Source organism: Eurosta solidaginis, chromosome 1 (assembly GCF_040869045.1).
Source record: "Eurosta solidaginis isolate ZX-2024a chromosome 1, ASM4086904v1, whole genome shotgun sequence".
NCBI lineage: Eukaryota > Metazoa > Arthropoda > Insecta > Diptera > Tephritidae > Eurosta > Eurosta solidaginis.
This window is the reverse complement of record NC_090319.1, coordinates 70,633,648-70,646,147: the sequence shown is the minus strand read 5'-3', so window position 1 is coordinate 70,646,147 and position 12,500 is coordinate 70,633,648. Positions and strand designations below refer to the sequence as shown.

The 12,500-nt window shown below is 36.8% G+C and overlaps 1 protein-coding gene across 9 annotated transcripts in view; it reads right to left on the bottom strand.

Annotated features, from left to right (window-relative positions):
• LpR1 (Lipophorin receptor 1) overlaps nucleotides 1–12,500 on the bottom strand; it is a 1,438,611-nt gene that overhangs the window by 872,394 nt on the left and 553,717 nt on the right. For all 9 annotated transcript variants that reach the window (XM_067758124.1, XM_067758130.1, XM_067758126.1 and 6 more), the window contains exon 3: nucleotides 8,131–8,271. In XM_067758124.1, the coding sequence (XP_067614225.1) occupies nucleotides 8,131–8,271 (141 nt within the window). The remainder of the gene's footprint in view (nucleotides 1–8,130; nucleotides 8,272–12,500) is intronic.

Sequence of the window (12,500 nt, the reverse complement as noted above, 5' to 3'; positions counted from 1 at the left end):
TTCCAAATCTTCCACTCAGGTGACATCATGTTTACCAAAAGCTATCTTCTGTTACTTGCATGGTCATCTTATATGATCACTGGGTCGAAGCCAAGTTTAAAAATACTGCCCGTAAATATGAAATTAATATTGAAGTGGATCTGGCAAACATTTTTCAGTCTCCTTTAAACTTCAATAGCCGGGCGATTCGATGTTGGACCCGTCGAAATAACGGTGTACGCAGATGATGCTGTAGGTGTCATAAGTGGAGTGTCCAACAAGTAGCTATTTGATATATCGGGTGCTTTGGGACATACATTATCCTGGGTCGATTTGTATGCACGAAAGTTAAACGATATCGCGCCATCGATTTTTCGATAGGATTTGAGCTCAGGAAAAGAAGGTCCACCACGCATACCCCAAAAAATAATTTTCGAGCCTGCGAAAAAAAATGGCGTAAGGGTCACTTTTCGACCAAAACACTCCCCGACTCAAATTTGTACAGCCAAGCAGCAATTAAGGCTTTAATCTTTCATAGCACAAAGTCCAAAAGTGTGTTAAAAATTTAAGCAATCCGTAGAAAGAGTCGAACAAGGATAGAAATATGTTTATATTGGGCCCCAGGGCATATGAGAATAAATGGTCCTGAAAAAGCGGACTAATCAGATTGGTTGAGATTAAAAGAAAGCGTGAACTGCACATGATCGATGAAGCGAGCGCCTGCAGAATGTCGCCGATCATGTCTATAGATCATATAACCTTAAACTAACAAAGTTACTCTTATCACTGAAAAAATGGGACTCTGATCACATGATGGGTATTCTGACTGGACACTACCTTCTGGCGTCGCATGAGCTTAAATTAGGCCTTGTCAGTGATAGCTGGTTGGAGGAGGATACGATCGGCCAAATTTTCTGCTCATGCCCTTCACTAGTAAGACAAAGACTACAGATACTAGCAGTGACACAGCTATCAGATTTGAAAGCAACATGAAGGTCCGTTGTGATACCACATACAATAAAATAACGGTGACGTAGATATAGCTACTTAGAGAATTGTTGGGTAGCAATGGTAAAGCTCCGAATTATACCGATCTCAACCTAGGACAAATCTTCGGGAGATCCAAGTGAGTCGTGACCGAAGTACTTTTGCCTACTTCTGACAATCAAGCATAAAGTGATTTGATGATTCCACCTCATCATCATCCATACAGCTGCAGCAGGATGGGGTTTGAAGTATATTGAGACGTACCGCATGGATACCCATGGGACAGTGCCCTGTCAAAACCCCAATGACCATTGATAGGTGAGCCCTAAGGAACCCAATTATTTCGGCAGGCTTTCTGCCATCAATTTCCGGCAAGAAAAATCTTGCTACCCTGCACGGGATAGTGTCAGCCCAACGTTTTCTGAGTAGGTGGCCAGCGGAATCCCGAAATCCCTTCAGCCATATTCATACGGTTCAGTTGTACGGATGCGGATCCGCTTGACAGTTGCCCGGTATATCGCTATGGACCTGGAAACAGATAATCTTAATTATAAAATAGTACGATGCAATCGCAAGCGAGGTCATGCACTCTCAGACTACCCTCGATCGCACTGTAGTTGAAGTCAAGGCCTTGATAACCGCTTGGCTCTCAGAGTAGATGTTATGAATTCCCTAACCGTAGTAGCACTGGATAGCATTTCATTCTCAGTTCATTCACATTCGTCCTTAATCGCAGCACTTCCGCTTGGAATACACTGCAGTGATCAGCCAACTTGAGCTTGCGGCCTACATTTAGCTCTTGACAAAAGACCTGTCCACCATCCTTTCCGTCCAACTTCGACCCATCAACAAGTTAACTGGTTCCCTGCCCCAGATGATTCCTCTTCTCCACTCCTCTCTCGGGGGAATTACTGGGGTGAAGGTTGCATAGAGAGCAGTTATCGGCATACAATAGCCCGTACTATCCGCGATAAAGTCGATCCTGGTAAGAAGACTCCTACATCCATGTAGGTGTGATACAGCTCTCAGATCTAGAAGGCACAAGTGGCTTAATTCATTCATTCATTGACAACACAAATATGCGGCATTTATGTAATCGCTTTCAGTATTTAAATCCGCATGTACGGCAGTGCGGTTTCTGTGGAAAAACGATTGCGAGCACAAAGTTGGTAACATAATCGTCAGCATCATTCCTTTATATTTATTTAAATACCGGAATTGCACATTCGTATATACATATACATATGCAAGTTTGTGCACCTGCAATTGCTATTCATATGTTGGCATTGAATATTAAAAAGCATTAGAATTACTCACTTTGAACATACAAACAGACGCCCTTCCATGCAAACCACAAGCGCCTTTTAAAGGCTAGCAGTTGTGGCGAATGCTTTGAAACGAAATGGCATAAATGCATAAAAACAACATGTGCCTTTTTTTCATTTCCTTGAAATGTGTTCTTTTATTTACTTATTCTTAAGCAATTAGTTAAGTTAGAAAAGGGGAAAGCTTGAAAAAAAAAAACTCATGCAAGGACACAAAAAGATAAAACAAATTCATTTACAGCAAAAGCTTTTAAAATTTTACCTTCAATTTACTAAAAGCATACAACATCTATTATCTATTCATGACTATTATTTTGGTTTTTCTTCCATAGAAGCTGCTATTACATGTGCAACAAGTGCCTGTGTAATAACTATTTACATCACTGCACAGCATTTAGGGTCTTTCGAATACAAGGTGATGCACAATATTATTTAACGAGCCGGACCCGTGCTCATCTTGCGCAACAAATAAAGTGTCATATCAAATATCAACAGAAATCAGCTGTTCTATCAATCAATCATCTATCAATAAAAACTTACATGCGCTTGCGCTGCCATCTGGCGAATGTTAGCAACTGCCGGTAATGCAGTGTTAGTTCTAATCAAATATTCACAATAGTGCCTTAGCACAAATAGATTCCTTTGTGTGCTCACAATCGTTTATTTTTAACAAATTATTTTAATAAAATATAGCTAAACAAAAGCACTACGACCAATAATGCTCAAAGCTCGCTAATAGCACGAATCTCCATCTTTACAACCACAACTTTTTTTATTGATTTGGATTCAAATAAGAGCGAAAAAGAGACCTGCACATAAAAACAGCAATTAGAAATAATATATAAGATACAAAACTCTTAGAATTCGGCAGCTCAGACAGAATGCAGTTTTGGACACATGCGTGTTTCCAAAAAATTGTGACCCCGCAAACACTTTTGGAGCGCTACTAATTTTAAAGACCGGAATAAGTGATGAAGATATGGGTTGTAGTGTACCCGGAGACCTTGCCCTGCCCGAAAATTAAGTTTTCCTACTTTCAGAAGTAATCCTCACTTGCCCCCCCCCGCCACCCCTTCCCCCTATCACTCTATACAATTATCGTCTACTTGAACCTTTATTTTTCTTATTCCGATACATAACTTATTTCACTCCCCCTCCCAAATCAACTATCGCTGCCAACCCGAATCCCACTCTTACTCCCACTATGACCCCTACTCTTACTTTCAAGCTAATTCTCACTCCCACTCCCATTGCAACTGCCACTCCTACTTCGACTCTAAATTTCGCTACAACTCTTACTCCAACTCTCCTTTCACTACCACTCGTATGCCCATTGCCACTTCGATTCCCACTTCACCTCCTACACCGACTCCAACATTTACTCTCACCCTTACTCTTAATCCGACTCCAACTCTCACTCCCTAGCCATGCAAATTTTGGATACATTCCTTAAATAATTTCGGAGATAAGGAGAATTTAAACTATTCATAATAGGGGGCGTGACACCGACCGTGAAATTTGTTTTGCTGTTTCCTTTTTAAGTTCTCATGGCCGCTTTTTCTCTGCTGGCCAATCATCATCATCTTCAAAGTGTAAGTATATTTATTTTCGATGTGGCATTTGATTGTGACCGCAAAACTGCATCCGCGGTATGTCCTGATTAATATTTCTCCAATTATCGCTGTTGTTTTATGTTGTTGGTATTGTAGCGACAGGGAGACTTCCGAAAGGTTGTTAGGAGTGTTATCGATGTTGATAGTTCTTTGTGGGATAAAGCTCTGGTACGTTCCGGTAACAAGCACCATTAGGGTACTAGCCCGACCATCTCGGGAACGATTAATATGACCAAGATGAATCCTATAAGCCATCCCGCCCCACCCCTAGTTTCATGAGGTCGCCGGAGCCTCACCTGCTAAATGTGTGTATGATACAAATATGCATGTGTAACAGGATTCGCCTCGAGTAGGTGAGGTTGAAAATTTGGTTGCGGAAGCTATATATTGCGCTTATCAAACACTTGGGCCCGTAGTGATATTGGTTTGGTCTACTTTTAAAGATTTCTTCCCAAATCTTATAGTTTCAAACAAACATCCCGAGTATGTTTCCTTAATTTTAAAGTCCCTAACCGAAAGTCCAAATTAATACAAAAACAAAAATTTCTATATTAGACTTGTCACATTTCTGAATGGCTCCAAAAAGCTTCAAAAAGTAGTCTTCTCCGAGACTAATAAATACCGACAATAGGGTGTATGAGGCCAACGTGTGTGAGGCTTATATCGTACGTGAAGATAGGCTCATATCAGACGAACATCCCAAGAAAGAAATTGTGCTCATATCAGACTCTCATATGAGCTCATAGAGACCATAAACGCCCCGTTTTTTTTACATTATGGCTTCGACGATTTGCTAGAATAATGAGTTTTTACGAATATGCCTGTAAATTTTGTAAAGATCCATTGTTTTTGTTGTTGTAGCGATAAGGACACTCCCCGAAGGGGCGCTCCGCTTTCAGATTAGTAAAGCAAGGTCGAAAGAAATATTTTGTTTTAACCTCGCATTTTTAGGGTTGTTTTACAAATGACAACACTGAAGATATTTCTATACAAGACGTGGTCATGTAGTTGTTGTAGTTAAGAATATCTTGAAGCGCTCATTGGCGCAGATATTTCCTCTAAAATTATGCGGAAAAACAGAGTGTATTGAAGTTTTAAGTAGAAAACATAAGGGTCCAATGCACGTTTGGTCACGCGGCTATGATGTTGTTGTTGTTGTTGTAGCGATAAGGACACTCCCCGAAGGCGTTGGGGAGTGTTATCGATGTTGATGGTCCTTTGTCGGATGCAGATCCGGTATGTTCCGGTATAAGCACCATAAAGGTACTAGCCCGACCATCTCGGGAATGATTTGATATGACCACATGAATCCTTCTGTAACTATGTCCTTCCCATCAACATTGTCTTCACTTCAAGTAAACTCCAATCAATATTAAGGGCTTTCAACCTTTTCACTCATTTAAATTTAAAGTATTCTTATAATACTTTCAACATCGTAAGAGATACGATGGCTCACTCGGTAAGGGTTGTTTCAAAATTTCAGTATTTATTCGAAAATTTGAGGTTGTAGTATAACCACGATTAACTACTAAATGAGCTAACTTGGCAAACAAAAATCTTTTTTGTAGACTAACAATAAGAGCTCTGGTACACTTTTCATAAATACCTAAGAATTCCCCATAGGATTTGTAAAAAAAATGTAAGTCGCAATGTGCATTAAAATAAAAGGCCAAATTTTTTACTATGCCGGTAGTAATCAAATCCTACATACAGTTTTGCAGGTGACTGTTGTGTCTTTAAGCAGAAGTGTCAACTTTGACCAAGATTCGAAATGCATACTGTAGAAAATCTGCTTAAACTGCAGCTACCGTTAAGGCGATAACACCTTGTATATTTAAATTCTATTCTAATATCGTACGTGACAGCAGCTAAGAGAGAAAGATTTGAGATAGCAGAGAGTTTAGCACGTCAGGTTAAGGCTAATAGCTGGCTAACGGATGATACCTAATATATAAGCATGTATTCACCCCTGTTATGGTTGTTAATAGTGAGAAAATTTTTATCGATGCTCATGAATTAGTATCGGTGTTGTCAATGTCGATAACTATTGACGGGTGTTGATACTTTTTTGGTATCGGAGTAAACAATATTGAGATTATGTTGACATGAAGAAAAAATTTGTCAACATAGTTTTCGGAGACGACTAACGCTGCAATACGAAATTCGGCTATTAATAATTGGTAAAATAAGCTTTATTTATTCTTATAAATACACGTTATTTATTTATTTTAAATAAAATTTCACAAAATGGTAAAAATAACCAACAACAATCAATTCACGGAGCTTGTTGCAGAATTGGAAAAGAATTCAACCCTTGCCATGGGGTTTAACAGGGGGCTGTTCCAACAAATTTAAAAAAAGTCGTTATATTTTGCCCGGAATGGAGAAGTGTGCACTAATGGTAATCAGTAATTATAGTACTAACTTCCTATCTGGTCAATTTAAAATGTCAGACTTTTCGCGCATCTATTTGCTTTGGAGAAGTAACATCTCCTTGCACTCGGCATCACTCGAAGTTTCACTGTCAGACTCGAAAATGTTTGAAATTAAAAGTTTTACACTTATTACCAAAACAACCAGTGAACAAATTGTAAATAAACAATTGTCTAAAGTATAGGGAACGTCAATACATTGTTTTCGTAAATACACTCAGAGAAAAAATCGTTCTAAAACGAACGAAACAAGTTCAAAATTAAGAACATTCGTTGACAAAAGTCTGTTAAGTACGTTTTTTCTTAACTCGTGACCGATGGGCTTGTTTTCAGAATAATTTTTCCAAGAACACCGTTCGTATTTTATGACCAGTTTGGTATTGATGTGTGAATCTTCTGTGCTCATTTCAAGCACTATTTGGGCTTGATTTGAGATTTTTCGTTCTCACGCTTCGAGAACTATTTTGGGTCGATTTAACATTTTTCGGTCTCAATTCAAGAACGGTTCGTGCTTGATTTTTGGTGGGAGGGGGAAAGTATTTTTTTTTCAATATATTTATTTATTTTTTATTAATAATAATTTTTTTGTCATAAATAAAAAATATTTATAACAAACAAATTTTTATTAAAATTCAAAAGTTTAATGAAAAATTCATACTATGCATTTTTTCATACATTTCTCTTATTGAGAAATTATTCTTATTTGAAGACGTAATCTTCATATATACTTAAAACATTTCATAACAAGTTTGAGAATTACCCGTGCATATGTCAATGGAACTGAACGAAAAATAAGAGTTAAAAAAAATAGAACATAAAAAAATTGTTTTAAAAAAATTCAGAGTTAGACGATGATCGAACTCGCGCCACACGATCGCAACCGCAACATCGTAGCCGCTGGGCCACTGCAACTGCTTGGTAGCTGGTGCCAAATGTTGTATTTAACATTGTAGTGCACACGAATTGTACCGTTACTTTTTTCTTGAACTTAATATAAGAACATTGTTCTTAATTTAAGAACATTGTTCTCATTAATAGAAGATTTGTTCATATTTTAAGAACAGCCGTTCTCTTTTCAAGAAAATGGTTGCCAGTACAAGAATAAAGTTGTTGTTTTGAGAACAGGTCATTCGGTTTTCAAGAACAAAATCGTAGGAACATGAAGAGCTTGAATTGAGTCCGGTGGTGCTGGATTTTAGAACGGCGTTTTTCTTTGAGTGTACCCATTCGGCATTGACGTGACGTTGATGTCGATACGACGTGATGTCAATACGCCGTGATGTCGATGACGGTACGAAGTGATGATTGACGTTGAGAACCATAATAAGTGTGATTATAAGATTACGATACAATGTTTACAACTATTATATGCCATTACCTACTTGTATCACTTTTTAAGAATATCATGCAATGAACAAAAAAGCGACATAGTCTTAGAAGACAAGATAATCTTCAAAAACTGTGTTCTTTTAAGTTAAGTATAAAAATTGGCCGCAAATAATTTCGCTAATGAGAAAATACAAAACGCCCGGGAGTTTTCGATTATGCGAATACAAACTAAGTTTCTCAATATCTTCGAAGTGATAACTTTTGCCTCACCCAGTATCAGCTTTGAGCTTATTTAAGTTTCCGCATAACAGCTTTAAAACGCATACATATGTATGCATTATTATACATATAAAAGTTTGATCTTTACACAAATATGTGTATAAAATTTATACATAAGGTCAGCTCACTTTTCCATTGATTGCACTTACTATCGTTACTACTATTACTGTTACTTTGTTTACTCACCTATGAATTTGCAGCTAGGAATTCGCTCATCGCTGTGATCCTTGCAATCTGATTGCCCATCGCACGTGAAACGCACTGGAATGCATTCACCATCGCCGCATTCGAATTGTTTCTCATCGCAAAATCTGACTATACTTTGAGCTGGAAGAAAGAAAAGAAAAATTATATATAGAATAAAATAAGTAAACATGTGCTTAGGTAAAGACTGTAAGTTCTACAAGTTTAGAACTCCCTATAAGTTTTTTAGTAATGACTTAGTAAGCTTTGAGTTAACTATATCTGAATTGGCATTTCATAACATTTTAAGAAATAGATTAGTTTCTCAAGTCAAGCTTACAACATAGAAGAAAATGAGTAAGAACGAAGAGCTGCGTAAGAAAACAATGTGTACATTTGCACGAATAATCCCAATGTTAGTTACAAATAGTTGTCAAAACTCACAGGATTATCCTATGACACTGCTTGCAGTTTGGAGAAAAAATTCTTATTCGAAAAAAACCACCTTGATAGAAGATTTTGAAAAAAAAGATATCTGATTTAGCAAGCCATTTGGGAGTGTGAGCATAAATTCTAGCTGTTCTCTACAATTGGAATAACTAACGCAGACATTTACATGAAAGAGTGTCGTCTTAAACGTCTTCTGTCATTCTTATGTCGCCAAAATAATTAATCTATATTTTGGTCGGACTTGGCTCCAGCATATGGGCATAATATGTGACCCAAAAGTGGTTCAAAGATAAAAGTGTACATTATAAAAAAAAAAAAACTTGAGTCCACCAACGTGCCTTTTTTGCGGCCAACTAAGCTCAGATGAATGTAAAACTTTTGAGAGTAGGGAGACCAACAAAAACTGAATGTGGCGAATATAAATGAATAAATGCAAGGCGCGATAACCTCCCAAGAGAGATAACAGTCTTTAACGACGTGTGATAACAATATTCCGAAACGCATTGTACATCGTAGCTTTAACCCTTGTAGGTAACATAAAACAGCACAGAGTCATTTCCACAAAATATGAGAAAAATTTCTGAACTATACCTAAAAGTTGACAAATCGTCTGAAAATAATGATTATAAAATCTCTTATTATACTCAGCGTGCTTTGCACACATTACGTTTAGTTGAACAGGTATAAAGGAAATGATATCGACTTCCATATATCAAAATCATCAGTATCAAAAAAAAAAAATTTGAAAATTGAATACGTCCGTCCACCTTTCCTTCCGTTAGCACGATAGCTTGAGCAAATATTGATGTATCTTCACCAAATTCGGTATACGCGCATATCTGGACCCAGAATAGATTGGTATTGAAAATGAGTGAAATCGGATAATAACCACGTCCACTTTTTATATATATAACATTTTGGAATACGCAAAAAACCTGATTATTTATTTAGTAAATAATACACCTAGAATGTTGAAATTCGAAAACATGTTTAAAAATGGGCGTGGCAATGCCCACTTGTGATAAGATCAATTTTAAAAATAGTATTTATCATAAATCAAAAACCACTGAACCTTTCACTACAAAACTCGACGGAGAGCTTGCTTTTACTATGTATAAGGAATGCTTCGAAGAAAAATTAAAGAAATCAGTTAAAGACCACGCCCACTTTTACATAAAATATTTTTGAAGGGGTCGAGTATGAATGAAATAAGCTATATCTTTGCAAAAAAGAGCTTTATATCAATTTATTTTATTTGCCAAATGGAATTATAACAAGAAATAGGAAAAAATTCAATTTTTTGAAAATGGGTTTGGGAACGCCCTTTTTTATGACTAAGCAATTTTCTATGTTTCGGAAGCCATAACTGAAAGAAAAATTAACACATCGTAAGAATATTGAGTAAAAATATTTGCCTTATAGCAAGAAATATTTCTAGTAAAAATGGATGAGATTGAGTAAAGACCACAGCCACTTTTATATTAAAGAAATTTTAAAGGGTTTCAGACTAGAATAATAAGCTATATCTTAGCCAAAAATAGTTTTGTATCAATGACATTTCCCCTACCAACTTTCATTGAAAGAGGAAATTTGGAGAATTTTTTTTTTTTTTTTTTTTTTGCCACATGTTATGTAGAAAAGTAATTTATCAGAAATGAACTGTACAATTGCAGCTCACGCTGGGAATATATTGTTCAGTTACTCCCAAACTTAGACACCCTTACTTGTTTAATTTTAAAATAGCATCAAAATCATCCTATAAATGTCCTCTGATTGTCCTGAACTAGTATCGAAACCGTATTAGATAGAACAAGTAAGGAAGGCTAAGTTCGGGTGTAACCGAACATTACATACTCAGCTGAGAGCTTTGGAGACAAAATAAGGGAAAATCACAATTTAGCAAAATGAACTTAGGGTAACCCTGGGATGTGTTTGTATGACATAGGTTTCAAATGGAAGGTATTAAAGAGTATTTTAGAAGGGAGTAAGCCATAGTTTTATAGGTGGACGCCTTTTCGAGATATCGCCATAAAGATGGACCAGGTATGACTCTAGAATTTGTTTGTACGATATGGGTATCAAATGAAAGGTGTTAGTTAGTATTTTAAAAAGGAGTGGGCCTTAGTTCTATAGGTGGACGCTTTTTCGAGATATCGCCATAAAGGTGGACCAGGGCTCACTCTAGAATTTTTTTGTATGATATGAGTATCAAACGAAAGGTGTTAATGATTATTTAAAAGGGAGGGGGCCTTGGTTCTATGGGTGGACGCCTTTTCGAGATATCGCCATAAAGGTGGACCAGGGGTGACTCTAGAATTTGTACGATATGGGTATAAAATTAAAGGTATTAATGAGGATTTTAAAAGGGAGTGGCCCTTAGTTGTTTATGTGAAGGCGTTTTCGAGATATCGACCAAAATGTGGATCAGGGTGACCCAGAACATCATCTGTCGGGGACCGCTAATTTATTTATATATGTCCTGCCACGAACAGTATTCCTGCCAAGATTCCAAGGGCTTTTGATTTCGTCCTGCAGAACTTTTTCATTTTCTTCTACTTAATATGGTAGGTGTCACACCCATTTCACAAAGTTCATTTCAGTTCATTTTCATATTTGGTACAGAATTATGGCATTTTGTTCATTTTTCGTAATTTTCAATATCTAAAAAGTGGGCGTGGTCATATTCGGATTTCGGCTATTTTTTATACCAATACAAAGTGAGTTCAGATAAGTACGTCAACTAAGTTTCGTTAAGATATATCGTTTTTTGCGCAAGTTATCGTGTTAACGGCCGAGCGGAAGAACAGAAGGACGACTGTGTATAAAAACTGGGTGTGGCTTCAACCGATGCCACCCATTTTCACAGAAAACAGTTACTGTCATAGAATATATGCACCTACCAAATTTCACAAGGATTGGTAAATTTTTGTTCGACTTATGGCCTTAAAAGTATTCTAGACGAATTAAATGAAAAAGGGCGGAGCCGCGCCCATTTTGAAATTTTATTTTAGTTTTGTATTTTGTTGCATAATATCATTACTGGAGTTGAATGTTGACATAATTTACTTATTTACTGTAAACATATTAAATTTTTTGTTAAAATTTGACTTTAAAAAAATTTTTTTTAAGAGCGTGGTCGTTCTCCGATTTTAATAATTTTTATTTAGCACACATATAGTAATAGGAGTAACGTGCCTGCGAAGTTACACCTTGCAAAACTTTTAAATTACCTTCTTTTAAAAGTGGGCGGTGCCACGCCCATTGTCCAAAACTTTACTAGTTTTCTATTTTGAGTCATAAGTTCAATGCACATACCAAGTTTTATCGCTTTATCCGTCTTTGGTAATGAATTATCGCACTTTTTCGGTTTTTCGAAATTTTCGATATCGAAAAATTGGGCCTGGTTGTAGTCCGATTTCGCTGATTTTAAATAGCGATCTGAGATGAACGCCCAGGAATCTACATACCAAATTTCATCAAGATGGCTCAAAATTTACTCCGGTTATCGTGTTTACGGACGGACGGACTGACGGACGGACGGACAGATGGACCGGCATGGCTAAATGAATTTCTTTTTTCGCCCTGATCATTTTGATATATAGAAGTCTATATCTATCTCGATTAGTTTATGCTCTGCTCAGCTGAGTATAAAAATCGTTAACTGATTGCGATAAAGACATTAATATAAACTAACGGTGTTCTCTTATCTGGCAAAACTATTACCCTCATGTTGCACTTTTGAAATTTAACCTTTGAGCTAGGTAGCTTGGCGCTATGCAAAATGCAAAATATTAGTAGGTGATAAGACCAATTTTTCCTATTGAAAAAATATTTTGCGAAAGGAACAAATAAGCTCACGAGAGAGCTAAGAAGAAAAAACGGGGCGACATTATAAACAAAAATAAAACGCCATAAAAAAGAAC